At 36.5% G+C, this 19,303-nt stretch overlaps 1 protein-coding gene across 8 annotated transcripts in view; it reads left to right on the plus strand.

The window, feature by feature from the left end:
- The window catches only part of ANO6 (anoctamin 6), a 187,854-nt gene that overhangs the window by 116,860 nt on the left and 51,691 nt on the right, over positions 1-19,303 (plus strand). For all 8 annotated transcript variants that reach the window (XM_023643422.2, XM_023643421.2, XM_070271287.1 and 5 more), the window contains 2 exons: positions 6,066-6,200; positions 14,545-14,650. In XM_023643422.2, the coding sequence (XP_023499190.1) occupies positions 6,066-6,200; positions 14,545-14,650 (241 nt within the window). The remainder of the gene's footprint in view (positions 1-6,065; positions 6,201-14,544; positions 14,651-19,303) is intronic.

A 19,303-nucleotide genomic window follows, 5' to 3' on the forward strand; every position in this document is an offset into this window, starting at 1 on the left:
CCAAGGCACAAATATATTTGGCGAGTTTGAGGAAATATCAGAGACTCATATTGAAGTGCTGATGTGAAAGAGAATGAGGAGACACGAGGTTGGAAGGATAGCTGGAGCCCAGAAAGGAGTTTAGACTTGACGTGCAATGAGAAGCAGTTGTCATATTTTAAGCATTCAAGTGATTTTATCTTGTTCCCATTTTGCAAAGATAGTGTGGAGAACGGAGAGTAGGGCGCAGAGGAAGCAGGGAGACCAGGTGGGAGCCATTGGTGTGGCCCAGAGGAGAGACTGTGGGAACAGATCTGGAAGGTGTGTTAGGAGTAGAGTTGACAGGACTTGGTTATGGATTGGATGTGGAGGATGAGAAGAAGAAGAGAGTCAAGGCGTTCCCCAAGTAAGCCTGGAGCCGAGAGGCTGTTCTTTCTACAATATCTCAGTGCCCCATGCAGGTGCCCACCTACTTGGGAAGATCTCTTAATCTTTAAAGTGAGGGTTTTAAAACGCTGAATAATTTCTGCTTTGTTTTGTTTGACATTTTATTAGGGGAAATTTCAAACATATATAGAAGTAGAACAGTACAGCAAACCTGCATTTATCTGTCACCCAGCTCTGAAAATTATAAACTCATAGCCAATCTTGTTTCATCTTTATCTCTACCTCCTTCCCTTCTCCTCCACTGGATCATTTTGAAGAAAACAAAGATTTCATTCTGAAGAAAACATTTGAAGATATCAAATATAATATCATTTCATTAGTAAAATGACAAGATTTCTTTTCAATACAACCAGAATACTTTTTTTAAAAAACAGTCATGTAATAATCAGTGTTCACATTTCCCTGATTGTCACAAAAAAGTATTTTTAAATAGTTTTTTGGTTCAAATCAGGATCCAGACAAGGTCCAGATGTCGCAGCTAACATCTCTCTCAGCTGTCTTCTAATCTATAATTTCCTCTGTTTCTTGTTTTCCTTGCAATTGTTGAGGGGTTTCTCCATTCTCTGTTTTGCTGATTTCATCCTCCCCTGTGTGGTGGTATTAAAACTTCCTCTGTCCTAGGTATTTGCTTTAGCTAAGTAATTTTTTCTATTGAGGTAACATTGGTTAATAACATTATATAAATTTCAAGTGTACATAATTGTATGCTGACTTCTGTGTGTAAACTACATCGTGTTAACCACCAAAAGTCTAGTTTCCGTTCATCACTGTCCAAATGTACCCCTGTACCCCTTTCACCCTACCCCCCTTCCTCTCTGGTAACCACCAATCTGTTCTCCTTATCTATGGGTTTGTTTCTTGTTGTTTTATCTTCTACATATGAGTGAAATCATATGGTATTTGTCTTTCTCTGTGTGACTTATTTTGCTTAGCATAATACCCTCAAAGTCCATCCATGTTGTTGCAAATCTTCAGGCAAGGGAATCGAAAGAAAAAATAAATAAATTGGGACTACATCAAACTAAAAAGCTTCTGCACAGCAAAGGAAACCATCAACAAAACAAAAAGACAACCTACCGATTAGGAGAAGATATTTGCAAATCGTATATTCAATAAGAGGTTAATATATAAAATACATAAAGAACACATAGAATTCAACAACCACAGAAAACAACCTGATTAAAAAATAGGCAGAGGATCCATATAGACATTTTTCCAAAGAAGATAGACAGATGGCCAACAGACGTATGAAAAGATGTTCAGTATTACAAATTATTAGGGAAATGCAAATCAAACTGCAATGAGAAATCACCTCATGCCCATCAGAATGTCTGTTATTAAAAAGACACGAACTAAGAAGTGTTGGAGAAGATGTGAAAAAAAGGGAACCCTTTTACACTGCTGGTGGGAATGTAAACTGGTGCATCCACTATGGAAAACAGTATGGAGATTCCTCAAAAAATAAAAAATAAAACTATCTTGTGATCCAGCTATTCCACTTCTGGGCATTTATCCAAAGAACACAAAAACGCTAATTCGAAAAGATACATGCATCCCTATGTTCATTGCAGCATTATTCACAATAGCCAAGAGTTGGAAGCAACATAAGTGCCCATCAATGGGAAGGAATGGGTAAGAAAATATGGCATATATATATACAATGGAATACTACTCAGCCATAAAAAAGATTAGCTAAATAATTTGTTCCTCATTTAAGAGCCTGATTTGAGGTTTGACTTTATGCAAGAATACTTGACATGTGGAGTTTTGTACTTCTGTGAGAAGGTACATAATGTCCAGTTGTCTCTCTCTCTCTTTTATTTTTGGTGAGGAATATTGTTCTTGAGCTAACATCTGTGGAAATCCTCCTCTAGTTTGTATGTAGGATGCCACCATACGATGGCCTGATGAGCAGTGTGTAGGTCCACATTCGGGATCTGAACCCATGAGCCCTGGGCCACTGAAACGGAGCATGTGAACTTAACCACTATGTCACCAGGCCAGCCTCTGCTTGTCTGTCTCTTTGGTGTTGATAGCAGCCATTAATGATTGTTGCCTAGATTTATTATTTCATACGGGATTTTATTCTAATATTTCCTTTGGTCATATTCTGATGTCCTCCTTCATTTATTAGCTAGTTTACAGTCATGAAGAAGCACTTTCTCTCATTAACTCTTGTTATCCTGTTGAATAAAATTTTAAAAGAGGATGTTTGTATATATGTAAATATTTGAAGTTGACATTCTTGTGAGGTTTTCCTTTTATGTTAAACCTATATAGCATCTGTTGACAGGGCGATAGGTTTTTGATGCGTTCTTAATCATTTTTTATGGGTTGATTGGTTTTTTTTTTCCTTTGGTAAAAAAAAAAAATTTCCCCAATATTTCAAGTATATTTTGCTAAGGGAAACAGATTTAATTATTTCCTGTCCTTGGTCCACATGTTCCCTTCGCTGTGTTCCACTAGTAACCCCTTGAGTATTCTGGCTGTTACAGCTTCATCTGTGGTTCCCAGGGATTACCAGAGGGAAAACGAATTCTTTCCCAAAAAGCAAACCAAACAAACCAGAAAGAGCAATCTGGAGCAAACAGACTTTGCACAGAAACACAGAAAGTTTTCCCAAAAAACTTCTTCAGAATGATAAGAAAAGATATGGTATCCACAAGACAAGGACAGGATTCCATGAAAAAGGATCATTCTGAGAATAAAATATTGCTCTTGGAAATGAAAAATGTGATAGAACAGAAAAAGTCCAACAATAGTGTTAGAAAATGAAGTTGAAGAAATTGTGCACAAAGTAGAGCAAAAATATAAAGACAGGAAATAAAAGGCAGAAAAGATAAAAACTAGAAGATGAGTCTGGGAGGTGCAATGAACAAATAATAGGAGTAGGAGAAACAAGAACAGAGAAAATGGAGGGAGGAAATCGGAGAAATACTTCAAGAAGAGCGTCTGAAGAACCGTGTTGAAGAACTGAACTCTGTGTGTCTCCGGAGGAAGGAGTCTACCAAGCGCTCCCGGACAATGGAAACAGAGCCATCAGGCCACTCAGCATGACATCTCAGGACACTGGAGACAAAGAGAAGATTCTTCAAACCTCCAGAAAGAAAAACAGGCTTCATGTGAAGGAGCAAGACTCAGAATAGCATTGACCTTTTCAACAGCACTGCAAGGTGGAAAAAGAGAAGTAACTTCAAATTTCTAAGGGAGGTGCTTTTTCAATTTACAATTCCATATGTGGACAGACTGCTAATTAAGGGTGAGGAATTTTCTCAGTTTAAATACGTAAGGCGCAGTGGGGGAGGTGCTCCCCCAAGACAGAGAAAGACATAGATTCAATAAACAGGGATTCCCAGCACGAGAGAGGGACTGAGAGATGCAGACGACAGCTCTGTGGCAGGCCCAGCAAGTCATTAATCCAGGTTTGAGGAGACCTGAAGGGCTTTATACCAGGAGATGAAATTAATAGACTACCTCATGTGTTAGAAGGAAGTTATATATTGGGGGAAAATCTGGGCTTGAATTGTTAAGTACACAGAAAACTAAGCAATGAGCCACCAAGACAATTACTAACTCCAGGGAAAACAAAATATTGGGCAGGAACGAAAAAGTAAGCTGAGCAGATGACTAGATTCAGTGGTGCGTAGTCTTTACAGAGTCAAAATAATGTAGAGCCAAGGATCTTGATCTAAACAAAATTATGATGTAACTATGTTGAGAGGGTGGAGGTGTGGATGTGTAGATGAGACGGGGGGTTGAAAGAGAGCTCAATCCTCATCTTCTAAGGTGGGAAGTCAACAGACGATACATGAAACTGAAAAATCAATAAGCTACACTGCAAGTATAATTATTTAGAGATATTGAGGTAGGTATTCCAAGAATCAGCTTTTGACTTGAAAGTTGCTTCTGGGCGACAGGAAATGGGGTACGTTGTTGGGGACTGCTCCTTTTTATAATCAGTCTTCTAGAACTATTTGACTATTGAATGAATGTATCGTTATAACTTTGATTAAAAAATCAAAGCTGAATTTTTAAAAATTGGTGTTAAGAATTGGGATGTTTTCAGCAGAGAGACAGAATATCATGTTTGAAGAGACCTCATTATTCCCAGCCTTTCAGCAAGAACTAGGAGGCAGGCTTCTGTTTAAGATTCAAAAATTCTTTCTGACCTCCTTGCCTACCGTGTAACAGGATACCTTTGGAAATAATGATCTCCCTGTCAATGTAAATATCCAGTCAGGGACTGCCCGACTGGCTCTCTACATATAGCAGGATGTTTTTTACTACTGGGGGGTTGGACCAGGCAACTTCTAACAGTCTTTTCAGTTTTAAATGGGGCACGTCCACGGTGGATGGTTAATAAGAACATACAACAGAAAGTTTAACAGCAAACAGTTGAAGACATCGTAATCCCATTGCTAAGCTTTTTCCCTCCCAGGCATTATCCTGCACCTGCCATTTGCCTGCATTCCATGAGCCAAACAACAAAGCCCCAATCACATGAAAATTGACGTACTTTGTTCCTCCCATCTCCTATTGCACGTTAGTTTTATCTCTTCTTTTTCCCGTGGATGTGGCCTACACCCAGGCCTGTGACTGTGGAGCTGGTCTCATAGCTGCCCTTTGAGCGCTGGTCCAGCCCAGGGATGTTCCTGTCTGAAGTCCCCCAGGCCTCCAGGTTGTTCTCAGAGCTAAGTCTCCACTAGGATAAGCCCGAGGAGCTCAGCCCGGCTCCATACTGAGCCAGAAGTCTCACACAGGCCTCAGATCTAAGTAAATCTACACGTTCTACCAGCCAACACTGAGCCAGGAGTGAATCCGTCTAGGAAAGTATCAACAACAGCATAGTCGCCTCAACCATCACTCCTTGCTTTCTCCTCCTCCCTAAGCCCTTGTTTCTGCCTAGCTGTATTTGTCTCCCTTTCAGGAGCAGTAAGGCACTGCTTCATGCCTGCTTCATGCTTCTTCCAATCTTGTCTACTTGATCTCGTCCATTTTACCCCAGAGCACACCACTGATCAGTTTTTAAAATTTGGAAAAAAAGTGTCAGAAACAAGGAATACAGGACAGTGGATTCCTCAGCCCTATCCATCCTGCCCTCTCCCATTCTCCCAGTGAACTTTATAAATATTTTGGTCAGAGAGACATTCCACTACTAATTATTATTATTATTATTATCCGTCATTTTCTTGTTATTATTTGTGAGTTACCTTACATTTGCTCCAAGGAAGTTCCCTAGACAAACAAAAGCAAGTAACTGTAGCAGACTGTGCTGATTTGTTTTCTGCATGTTAAGAATGGTCTTTTGGAGAATGTGTCACTGTGCTGGTCTTTACAAAGAATGATGATGATGCTCTCTGTTTGCTCCATATTCAGCATTTTTCCGTCCTTTGCTCTATTCTGGTTTACTTTACTTCTGCAGGCTAACCAGTGATCAGTACTTCCGTGATATGTAAAATACTTTTTGTTTCCTAGAGGACTTTGGAATCGGCTGTGAAAATGAACATGTTTTAAGTGTGAGTGAGGTCAGAAGTTTAATGTTAATGCCTCCTTTATTTAAAATCAGAAATTAATATTAGGATGAAGCTGCAGAGTGATTATTTGTGTCTATTTTCTAAAAATAATTTGTCTTTCTTCAGGAAATATTATGGAGAAAAGATTGGAATCTATTTTGCTTGGCTGGGCTATTACACGAAGATGCTTCTCCTGGCAGCAGTAGTTGGAGTGGCTTGCTTTCTCTACGGATATATTAATCAAGATAACTGTACATGGAGGTAAGCTCTGTTTATTCCTTGTTACCATGCCGAAAAGTTGATTAGACTTGAAATTATTTTCAAGGTCTTGGACTGATTTAGTAAAAAAAAGACTCATCACAGAACGCTTACCACTTTGGATAATATACCCCTTTTGTTCTGAGTATAATAACTAAGTGAAGTGGAAAAATTTTTCCTTAGATAATGCAGCCCAGTCTCTGACAGGAATATTACCCTTGGGAAGCACTCCAATATTTTAAGACAGTACTTTGTTTGAAAAAGAAAGGCGGTCTGAAGGGAGGACTATCCTTGAACTTCTGGCCCCCAGAGGAATGCTTCACTTACCCCTGCAGGCTGTGGGCCAGGAGCAGCTCTGATTTTTTCAAGGTTTCAACGGCAAAACTGGTAAAATTGGTGTTTTTGTGCTTTTGGAAATGACTTCTTAATATGTATTAAGAAATATATGTTTAAAAACTCGAGTAAACAATAGTTTTGCTTTACTTTAAAAAAAATTAGCCCTTACAAAGTTAGGGAAAAGGATAGAGAATTAGTTTGTGGTCGATGTTGGAATTCAGAGACCAGCTGCGCTGTCCAAAGGGAAATACCTGGGTGCCGGGACACTGAATTTCCCCATCACTGTTTGGAATTGTGTCATTATTCCTCTGCTTTTGGTGGTCTCAACCTCTAGAAGGGATGCAGGCCTGAACCAGGCATTTTCTCTTGTTAATTTGGCTTCTATCCAGGTTTGACAGCCAGGTCAAATTTCTGGGCACCAGCGATGAGCTGATAACCAATTTTTCTAGCCCCAAGCATATCAGCCTAGCTCCCGAGGCAGGAAGCTTACATGGCAGGCCTGACGTATAAGCATAATTATCCATTCTGTTTAATAGAGGATTCTGAGTGTTTTGTACCCATTACGGCTTCTTGGCTGGAAAGCTGCAGATAATCTCTGAAGTCCTCTACTCTCTTCACTGGAAAAGAGTTTAGGGCCAGAGGCTGAATGTTGATGCTTTTGCCTAAATTTGTCTTTGGCTTCGCCATCGTTTTGTATATTGTTCCAACCAAAAAAAGGCATTTCAAAAACACACACAGTGCACAACTAGCATTTTTATAAGGTTCTTGCATGGTGGTTCTCATGGTAATTCCTTTTATAAAATCACCATGACAGTCACACCACACATTTCCTACTGTTCCCCACAGATTAATCTACAGAACACTGGGGGAGGGTCTTGGGATATATACGCCCTGTGCTCAAAACTATGAGGGCTTTAATTATTTATTATGTATTTTTTAAATATTTAAAATATATGCATTTTAAATAATTTTCAGTTAATTTTATTACATAGTGAATAGATTCACAAGAATAGAACATGTATTTATGGTATAAGGAATAATGATCCATCACCCAATTTAAGAAAAAGAGCATGCTGTTACCTGGGAAGTACTTTGCTCAATTATGTCTCCACTTTCCCCTTTGGAAATAACAACTGTACTAACTTTTGATTTTTAACATTCCTTTACGTATTCTTTATCACGTATATTTGTATCCACACAAAATATGTTTCATTTTGTGTGTTTTGAAAACGTCTATGCATAAATGGAGGATACTGTAGGTATTTCTTTTTATATAAAATTCCTGTTTTAAGCTTATGCCCCTTTTCAAAATAACAGCTTTATTGAGATCTTATTCACATACCATAAAATGCATCCTTTGAAAATGTACAATTCAGTGGTTTTAAGTACATTTACAGGCTGTTTAATTTCAGAACATTTTCATCACCCCAAAAAGAAACAAGTACCCTTTAGCAGTCACTCTCTAACCCACCTTTCTTTAGCCCCTGCAACCACTAATCTACTTTCTGTCTCTATGAATTTGCTTATTCTGGACATTTCCTGTAAGCGGAACCATACAGTATGTAGCCTTTTGTGACTGTCATCTTTCACTTAGTGTAATGTTTTCAAGGCTCATCCACCTTGTAGCATGTATCAGTACTTCATTCCTTTTGGTGGCCAAATAGTATTCCATTCTATGAACATACCACATTTTTTTTCCATTTGTCAGTTGACATTTGTGTTATTTTCACCTTTTGGTTATTATGAATAATTCTATGATTATTCATGTATAAGTTTTTGTGTGGACTGATATTTTCAGTTCTCTTGAGAATATACCAAAGAATGGAATTGCTGGGATATATGGTAAGTCTACATTTTACATTTTGAGGAATTGCCAAAGTATTTTCCAAAGTGGCCATATCATTTTACATTGCCATTAGTAATGTATGATAATTCCAGTTTCTCCACATCCTCATCAACACTTGTTATTATAGGGGTTTTTAAAAAATATATATATTAGCCACTGTAGTGGGTCTCAAGTGATATGTTGTTGATCTTGAACATCTTTTCATGTGCTTATTTGTCATTTGTATATCTTTTTGGGAGAAACATCTATTCAAATCCTTTGCCTATTTTAATTGTGTTATTTGGTCTTTTTATTGTTGAATTGTGTGTTCTCTATATATTCTGGATAAAAGTCCCTTATCAGATATATTGCAAGTATTTTCTCCCATTCTGTGGGTTGTCTTTTCCTTTTCTTGATGATGTCCTTGGAAGCACAAAAGTTTTTGATTTTAAAGAAGTCCAGTTTACCTAACTTTTTTCTTTTATATCTTAGAAACCATTTGTAATCCAAAGTCATTTTCTCAATATTTACTTCTAAAAGTTTTATAGTTTGAGGTCTGTGATTCATTTCGAGTTAATTTTTGTAAATGGTATGAAGTAAGGGTTCAACTTTATCCTTTTCCAGGTGTGTATCCAGGTGTCCCAGGGCCATTTTTGAAAAGAGTATATTCTTTTCCTATTGGATTCTCTTGATACCCTTGTCAAAATCAATTGTCCCTGAGTGCAGGAGTTTATTTGTGGACTCTCAGTTCTTTCCCATTGATCTATATGTCTGTCCTTTATGCAGGTACCACACTATATTGATGACTGTAGCTTTATAGTAAGTTTTGAAATTGGAAACTTTGTTCTTCTTTTTCAAAATTGTTTTGGCTATTCCAGGTCCCTTACATTTCTATATTAATTTTAGAATCAGCTTGTCAATTTATGCAAAAAAGCCTGCTGGGATTTTGATAGAAATTGCATTGAATCTGCAGCTTAGTTTGAGGGCTATTGCCATCTGAACAATATTAATTCTTCCAATCCATGAACACAGAATGTCTTTCTGTTTATTTAGGTTGTCTTTAATTTCTATCAACAACGTTTTGTAGTTTTCAGTCTACAAGTTTCATGCTAATTTTTGCAAATTTATTCTAAGTATTTTATTCTTTTTGATGCTATGGTAAATGAAATTAGTTCCTTAATTGCAGTTTTTGGATTATTCATTGCTAGTGTATGGAAATATAATTGCTTTTTTGTATTTTGACTTTCTGTCTTATAATCTTGCTGAACTGGTGTATTAACTCTAAATTTTTTTGGTGACTTCAATAGGATTTTAATATACAATATCATGTCCTCTGCAATAGAAATAGTTTTACTTATTCCTTTCCAATCTGGAGGCCTTTGATTTATTTTCCTTCTCTTGTTGAGCTGACCAGAACCTCCAGTACAATGTTGATCTTGGGAGGAAAGCATTCACTCTTCACCATTAAATATGATGTTTGCTGTGGGGTTTTCATAGATACTCTTTATCAGATTGAAGAATTTCTCTTCTATTCCTAGTTATTGCCCATTATTTTATTAGTATGGCATATTACATGAATTGATTTTTGTATGTTGAACTATCCTTGTATTTCTGGGTACCTCACTCTTGATAACAAGCCTCCTTATATGTTACTGGATTTGATTTGCTAGTATTTTGTTGAGGATTTTTGCATTTATATTCAGAAGAGACATTGGTCTGTAGTTTCCTTGTGATGCCTTGTATCAGGGTAATACTGGTCTCATAGAATGAATTGAGAATTGTTCCCTCTTCTTTATTTTTTGATTAGCTTGTGAAGCATTGGTGTTAGTTCTTCTTTAAATGTTGATAGAATTCACCCATGAGCCATCTGTGTTTAGGCATTTCTCTCTGGGAAGTTTTTGATTACTAATTCAGTGTTTTGTTATAGGTCTCTTCAGGTTTTCTATTTCTTCTTAAGTCAGCTTTAATCACTTATGTCTTTCTAGAAATTTGTTCATTTCATCTAGATTATCTAATTTGTTGGCATGTAATTATTCATAGTATCCCCTTATGATCCCTTTTATTTTTGTAAGGTCAGTATTAATGTCCCTCCTTTTATTTCTAATTTTAGTAATTTGAATCTTCTCACTTTTTTTCTTGATTAGCCTAGCTAAAGATTTGTCAATTTTGTTGATTTTTTTCAAAGAACTTTTGGTTTTGTTGATTTTTCTCTTCTTTATTTATTTCTGCCTTTTGATTGGACTGTTTAGTTCATTTACATTTACTGTAATCTCTTAGCAGGTTGGAGTTACTTCTGCCACTTTTCTATTTGTTTTCTGTATGTCTTCTTTTTATATTCCTCCCTTACCACATTTTTTTGTATAGAATAAATATTTTCTAGTATACCATTTTAATTTGTTGCTTCTTTTACTCTAGTTTTTTGAGTTATTTTCTTAAGTGGTTGCCCCGGAGATTATATATAATGGTGTGTGTTAAAACAATCTAGTTCAGATTAAGGCCAACTTAATTTCAATAGTATACAAAAACTTTGCTTTGGTATAGGTCTTGTTCCCTCCCCCCACCCCCCTTTGTCCTGTTATTGTCATATAAATTACATCTTTATGCAGTATAAACCCATGAACACATTTTTATAATAATTATTTTATGCAATTGTCTTTTACATCAGCTAGGAAAAGAAAATAATTACATGCAAAAATATATTTACACTGTCTTTTGTGTTTGCCTGTGTAGTTACTCTGCCCGTGCTCTTTATTTCTTCGTGGAGGTTTGAGTTACTGTCTAATGTCCTTTAAGCCTGAAGGACTCTTCTTAGTATTTCTTGTAGGACAGGTCTGCTAGCAACTGATTCTTTCAGATTATATTTGTCTAGGAATGTCTTAATTTCTCCTTCATTTTTGAAGAATAATTTTGCTGGATATAGAATACTTGGTTGACAGTCTGTTCCTTTCAGCACTTTGACCATATCATCCCGCTGCCTTCTGGCCTCCATAGTTTCTGATGAGAAGTAAGCTATTAATCTTATTGAAGAGACTTTGTATGTTTTGAATCGCTTTTCCCTTTCAAGATTCTCTCTTTGTCCTTGTCTTTTGATGCTTCGAGTATGATGTGCCTATGTTTAGATGTCTTTTGAGTTTATCCTGCTTGGAGTTTTCTTGGATGTGCAAATTAATGTTTTCATCAAATTTGGGCAGTTTTGGGCCAGTATTTCTTCAAATATTCTTTCTGCCCCTTTCTTTCTCTCCTTTCCTTCTGGACTCCTATTATATGTATACGGGCATTGTTGTTGATGTCTCGCCAGTCTTTGAGGTGGTGTTCATTTTTCTTCATTACTTTTTCTGTTTTTCAAACTGGATAATCTCAATAGACCTAGTTTTAAGTTTGCTGAGTTTTTTCTTCTGCCAGTTCATTATCTGCAGAAGATCCCCTCTGGTGAATTTTTCATTTTAGTTATTATACTTTTCATCTCTAAGATTTCCACTTGGTTCTTTTTAATTATCTGTATCTCTTCATTGATGTTCTTTATATGGTAAGAAGTTGTTCACCTACTTTAACTCCTTAGGCATGGTTCCTTTTAGTTCTTTGGACATGTCCATACTTGCCTATTTAAGTCTTTGTCATCTAGTAGGTCCAACTTCTGAGTGTCCTCAGGGTCAGTTTGTATTAACTGCCTTTTTTCCCTCTGTCATGGCCACACTTTTCTGTTTAAGTATCTTATAGTTTTCTGTTGAATGCTGGGAATTTTAGATATTATAATGTGGCAGATCTGGAAATCAGATTTTCCTCCTTTTCAGGGTTTGTTGTTGCTTCTGTTTGTTGCTGTCATTGCTGCTGCTGCTGCTGTTCATTTAGTTAGTTTTCTGAACTAATTCTTTAAAGTCTGTTTTCTTTCTTGTGTGTGGCCGTTGAAGTCTGTGTTTATTAAACTTAATTGTCGGCGGATTGAACAGTGATTCCTTTATATGCCTGGAGTCAAGTCATTCTTTGTGCTTTTGCCAAGTGGCTGTGTGTCTTTGTGTTGGGAATGCCTTCACCAGTCCAGCAGGCAATTTGCAGCTCTTCCCTCTTCTTTACTTTTTGCTTATGCAGAACCTCAAGGTCAGCCAGAGGTGAAGGATTCAAGTTTTCTCAGGTCTTTCCTGGCCATGTGTACTATTCCACACATGCACATGGCTTTCTACAATCCTAGGAATAATATGTTGGAGCTTTTTAAAGCCCCCTATGGACATCTCATTCCCCAATTGTTCTTTTTGAGTTTTTTGGTCAGTGTCTTGTTAGCCCCCTACTGGTATCATTGCCCCAAGTGGTTGCAATGTTGAACAATTTCTGCTAATTGCTTTCAGCAGACACTCTGGGGACTGTTGGCACAGTGTGAACTCTAGGACAGGTCAAAAAATGACAATCCTGAGAATGGAGCTTTACCAGGGACCTGCTAGACTGATCAAATAGTGACAGTTCTCTGGGGATGGATTTTTTGGGTAATTTCAAACCACTTCTGCCCCCTTCAGGGACTTCTAGGGTAGCATGGTTGTGAGGGTTTAAGGTTGTGTGGTTTTAAGGCTGCCATGAGGCTGAGGATGTGAGGATGGGGCAAGGTCAAGTTAAAATGCCACAAAGCTCACTACTATGAGCCATTTTTCCTCAAATAGACTTCTCAAATTGCTATGGGCCTTTGTTTAATTTCCAGAGTTCTGCAGAGGTTAATTTTGATGAATTTCACCAGTGTTCTTATTGCTTTTATAGAGGAGCAGATTTTCCAGGATCTTTGCTCAGATATTCTAAAAGTGCTTCCCATGCCCATTTGTCTTTAACTGACTTATTTGCAAGACCAACTAATTATACAACTCCAGTCCCATTCACGTGAGAGTCCCTCTGAATGGCTTCTTCTAGAGGGGACAGTGTGCAGCCTGTTCTTACTAATTTGTAGGAGTTCTTTAAATGCTCCAGTGAATAGTCATTTGTCATTTTTATGTGTTGCAAAACTTCTACCAGTTTGTAGCTGGTTCTTTTTTTCCTCCCTTTATGGTGTATTTTAATGAAGTTCTCATTTTTAAAAGATTTTGAGTGTATCGATATTTTCCTTTATGATTTATGCCTCTTGGTTTTTCATGTGTGGAAATTCTCCTTACCCCAAGGTTATCTGGATGTTCTCCTATTTTTTTCTAATAAGCTGGTACAGTTGCATTCTCATTTTCTACCTGGAATTGATTTGTATATGATAGGATTTAGGGGTTCGATTTCATGTTTTTCCATATGGATATTCCATTGCAGCAGCCCTATTTATTGAAATGTCACTTCTCACCTTACTGATTTGCTGGGCCAGCCCTGTCATGAGTCAGTTTTTGTATAAACAGAGGTCTCTTGCTGAGCTCTTTATTTTGTTCTTGTGGTCAGTTTTTCTTAACCTATGCCAATAGCACCTGTTCACTAGAAGTGTTTTGACTGTTCTGAGCCCTTTGCTCTTCTCATTGAATTTACACCTTAAATGGGAGAGAAATGACATCTTTAAATATTGCTTTGTCCAAATTGTGAACATGATAACATATCCATATATATAGGGCTTCTTCCCTCTTTCAGAACAGTTTTATAATTTCCTCTATTTAAATCTTATACATCTTGAATTAGATTTATTCCTAGATTCTTTATATTTTTTAAGCTGTTGAAAAATGCTTTTTTTAAAATTAATTCCTAATTGTTGCAGGTCTGTAGGAACACAATTCCTTATTGTGAATCTGTGTATATTTTGTATACTGATTTTGTGTCCAGCAAACTTACTAAAGGCACTTATTCTCATGATTTGTCTGTAGGTTCTGCTGAGTCATCTATATAGACAATCATGTTATCTGTTAGTAATAGCATTTTCTTTTTTCCTCGCCAATCCTCCTGCGCTGCAAGGACCTCCACTGAAAAGAAGAGGTGATAGCAGGATCCATCATCTTGTTTCTGATCTAAAGGAAATACTTTCAGCTTTTTACCATTAAGTATAATGTTTTTTATAGGTTTTATGTAGCAAGCCTTTATCAGGTTAATGAAGTTCATTTCCATTCTGAGTTTTATAAGAGTTTAGTTCAGTAGTCTAGTTTCATTTTCTTATCATGAATGTATGTTGGATTTTATCATGCTGCTAGAAAAGAAAGTCGTATTCGTTAAAATTTTTTAAATTAAATTTTATTTTTCTCTTTTCTTTAGCAAAGAAGTCTGTGATCCTAGAATTGGCGGCGAGATCATAATGTGTCCTCAGTGCGATAAGGGTTGTCCATTCTGGAGACTGAATATTACTTGCGAATCCTCAAAGGTAATTTTTGTTGTTCCAGACATTTACAAGTGATGAAAGATGTCTTTTCTTTTAATAATTTTCGTACAACATAGAAATTATTTTTTTCTCTGAGGAATTCAGAAAGGTAATTTTCAGCTAAACCTTCATTCTAAAAGGCAGATATGGAATGTGTTTAATCCTCTTTTACAAATAATTGAGATTAAAGCCTTATCTAAAATCTCCTGGAGGGTCACTGAGGAATGTGGCATTGAAACTCTTTGAGTATTTCAAGTAATCAAAGCAGAAATCTCAAACCCAGCTTATCTCATGAATACTATTTAACAGGTTTACTATTATCAGTGTTTTCCTTAATTCAAGTGAGTAGAAACCTGAAATTTGTACTTCTGTTTTCCCCTTTTTTTATTAGTCTTTTTATTGAGATCATAATGATTTATAACATTGTAAAATTTGGGGTGTACATTATTATTTATCAATTTCTGACTATACTTCATCGTGCTCACTACCAGTAGTCTAATTTTTGTCTGACACCATACATATGTGCCCCTTTACCCCTTTTGCTCACCCTCAACCCCCTTCCTCTCTGTTAAACCCCTCATCTGTTCTCTTTATCCATGTATTTGTTATCTTCAACATATGAGTGAAATCACGCAGTTTTTATCTTTCTCTGTCTGGCTTATTTTGCTTAACTTCATATCCTCAAGGTCCATCCGTGTTGTTGCACATGGGACGATTTTGTCTTTTTTTATAGCTGAGTAGTATTCCATTGTATATCTGTGCCACATCTTCTTTATCCATTCATCCATAGAAGGGGACTTGCGTTGATTCCACATCTTTGCTATTGTGACTAATGCTGCGATGAACACAGGGGTGAATAAATCTCTTTGGATTATTGATTTCAAGTTCTCTGGATAAATACCCAACAGTGGAATAGCTGGATCGTATGGTATTTCTATTTTTTATTTTTTGAGAAATCTCCATACTGTTTTCCATCTTGGCTGCACCAGTTTGCATCCCCACCGTCAGTGCGTGAGGATTCTTTTTACTCCACATCATCTCCAACATTTGTTGTTTTTTTTCTTGGTAATTATAGCCATTTTGACCAGTGTGATGTGATATCTCATGGTAGTTTTGATTTGCATTTCCCCAATAATTAGTGATGTTGAACATCATTTCATGTGTTGGCCATCTGTATATCTTCTTTGGAAAAATGTTCGTATGCTCTGCCCATTTTTTGATCTGGCTGTTTGTTTTTTTGATGTTGAGTTGTATGAGTTCTTTGTGTATTTTGGAGATCAACTCCTTGTCAGATAAATGATTTGCAAATATTTTCTCCCAGTTGGTGGGTTGTCTTCATTTTGTTCACGGTTTCCTTTGCTTTGCAGAAGCTTTTTCGTCTGATGTAGTGCCATTTGTTAACTTTTTCTTTTGTTTCACTTGCCCAAGTAGACACGGTATTTGAAAAGATGCTGCTAAGACTCATGTAAAATAGTGTACTGCCTATATGTTCTTCCAGGAGGTTTATGGTTTCAGGTCTTACATTCAAGTCTTTAATCCATTTTGGGTTAATTTTTGTATATGATGTAAGATAGTGGTCTACTTTCATTCGTTTGTGTGTGGCTGTCCAGTTTTCCTGCCACCATTTATTGAAGAGACTTTCCTTTCTCCATTGTATGTTCTTGGCTCCTTCATTGAAGATTAGCTGTCCATAGATGTGTGGTTTTATTTCTGGGCTTTCAGTTCTGTTCCATTGATCTATGTGTCTGTTTTGGTGCCAGTACCATGCTGTTTTGATTACTATAGCTTTGTATTATATTTTGAAGTCAAGGATTGTGATGCCTCCAGCTTTGTCCTTTTTTCTCAAGATTGCTTTGGCTATTCAGGGTCTTTTCTTGTTCCATATAAATTTTGGGATTCTTTGTTCTATTTCCGTGAAGAATGTCTTTGGGATTCTGAGAATCTGTAGATTGCTTTAGGTCATATGGACATTTTAACCATGTTTATTCTTCCGACCCATGAGCATTGGATATCTTTCCATTTCTTTATGTCTTCTTCAATTTCTTTCAATGTCTTAGAGTTTTCAGTGTATAGGTCTTTCACCTCTTTAAGTTTATTCCTGGATGTTTTATTTTTTTGTTGTTGCGATTGTAACTGGGATTGTATTCTTAAGTTCTCTTTCTGCTAGTTCATTCTTAGTGTATAGAAATGCAGCTGATTTTGTTTTAAATTGATTTTTTACCCTGCAACTTTGCTGTAGTCATTGATTATTTCTAATAGTTTTCTGATGGATTCTTTAGAGTTTTCTATATATAGAATCACGTCATCTGCAAACAGCAAGTGTTTCACTTCTTCCTTTCCAATTTGGATTCCTTTTGGTTCTTTTTTTTTTCTTAATTGCTCTGGCCAAGACCTCCAGTATTATGTTGAATAAGAGTGGTGAACGTGGGCACCCTTGTTTTGTTCCTGTTCCAGAGGCATGGCTTTCAGTTTTTCCCCATTGAGTATGATGTTGTCTGTGGTTTTCTCATATATAGCCTTTATTATGTTGAGGTACTTTCTTTCTATACCCATTTTATTGAGAGTTTTTATCATAAATAGATGTTGGATCTTGTCAAATACTTTCTCTGCATCTATGGAGATTATCATGTGGTTTTTGTTCCTCATTTTGTTAATGTGGTGTATCACATTGATTGATTTGTGGATGTTGAACCATCCCTGCGTCCCTGGAATAAATCCCGCTCGATGATGGTGTATAATCCTTTTAATGTACTGCTGTATTCAGTTTGCCAGTATTTTGTTGAGGATTTTTGCATCTGTGTTCATCAGCAATATTGGCCCATAATTTTCCTTCTTTGTGTTGTCCTTGTCTGGTTTTGGTATCAGGATAATGTTGGCTTCATGGAATGAGTTCAGAAGCGTTCCATCTTCTTCAATTTTTTGGAATAGTTTGAGAAGGATAGGTATTAAATCTTCTTTGAATGTTTGGTAGAATTCTCTGGAGAAGCCATCTAGTCCTGGACTTTTGTTTTTTGGGAGGTTTTTGATTACTGTTTCAATCTCTTTATTTCTGATTGGTCTGTTCAGATTCTCTATTTCTTCTTGATTCAGTTTTGGGAGGTTGTATGAGTCTAACAATTTATCCATTTCTTCTAGGTTGTCCAATTTGGGAGCATATAGTTTTTATAGTATTCTCTTAATCCTTTGCATTTCTGTAGTATCTGTTGTAACTTCTCTTTCATCTCTAATTTTCTTTATTTGAGCCTTCTCTCTTTTTTCTTGGTGAGTCTGATTAAGGATTTTTCAATTTTGTTTATCATCTCAAAGAACCAGTTCTTAGTTTCATTAATCCTTTCTACTGTTTTTTAAGTCTCTATTTCATTTATTTCTGCTCTGATTTTTATTTTCCCTCCTTCTGCTGACTTTGGGCTTTGTTTGTTCCTTTTCTAGCCCTGTTAGGTGTAGTTTAAGATTACTTATTTGAGATTTTTCTTGTTGGTTGAGGTAGGCCTGTATTGCTATGAATTTCTCTCTTAGGACTGCTTCTGCTGCATCCCATAAGAGTTGTTATGTTGTATTTTCATTTCATTTGTATCCAGGTATTTTTTAATTTCCCCTTTGATTTCTTCATTGATCCAATGGTTGTTCAGTAGCATGTTGTTTAGTATCCACATATTTCTGCCTTTCCCAGTTTTTTTCTTGTAGTTGATTTCTAGTTTCATAGCATTGTGATCACAAAAGATAGTTGAGATGATTTTAATCTTCTTGAATTTATTGAGGCTTGCCTTGTTTCCCAACATATGCCCTATCTTTGAGAATGATCCATGTGTATTTGAGAAGAATGTGTATTCCGCTGTCTTTGGATGGAATGCTCTCTATATATCTATTAAGTCCATCTGATCAAGTGTTTTGTTTAAATCTACTATTTTGTTAACTTTTTGGCGAGATGACCTGTCCATTCATGCAGGTGGGTGGGGTGTTGAGGTGCCCTACTATTGTTATGTTGCTCTTAATTTCTCCCTTTAAGTCTGTTAATAATTGCTTTATGTACTTTGGTGCCTCTGTGTTGGGTACATATATATTAATAAGTGTTATGTCCTCTTGGTGGAATGTCCCTTTTATCATTATGTACTGCCCCTCTTTGTCTCTCCTTGTCTTTTTTAACTTGAAGTCTGCTTTGTCTGATATAAATGTGACAACACCTGCTTTCTTTTGTTTGCCATTATCTTGGAGTATTGTCTTCCATCCCTTCACTCTGAGCCTATGTTTGTCTTTAGAACTGAGATGTTTTTCCTGGAGGCAGTGTATTGTTAGGTCTTGTTTTTTAATTCATCCAGCTACTCTGCATCTTTTGATTATAGAATTCAATACATTTACATTTAGAGTGATTATTGATATATGAGGGCTTAATACTGTCATGTTCTCTCTTGTTTTCTGGTTGTTCTGTGTTTCTATTTTTTCTCTTCCTTTGTATTTTTGACTGCCATTTCATTTTGGTGGTTTTCTGAGGAGGTTTTTCTCAGTTTTCCCTCTTTTCCTGAATTGTGGCTCTACTCAGATTTTTTGTTTAGTGGTTACCATGGGGCTTGTGTAAAAGATCTCGTAGATTAAATAGTCCAATTTCTCGTAGCCTCTTACTTGTATTAACCTAAGCATATTCCATCCCTCTCCTCTTAC

The sequence above is a fragment of the Equus caballus genome, chromosome 6 (genome assembly GCF_041296265.1).
Source record: "Equus caballus isolate H_3958 breed thoroughbred chromosome 6, TB-T2T, whole genome shotgun sequence".
NCBI lineage: Eukaryota > Metazoa > Chordata > Mammalia > Perissodactyla > Equidae > Equus > Equus caballus.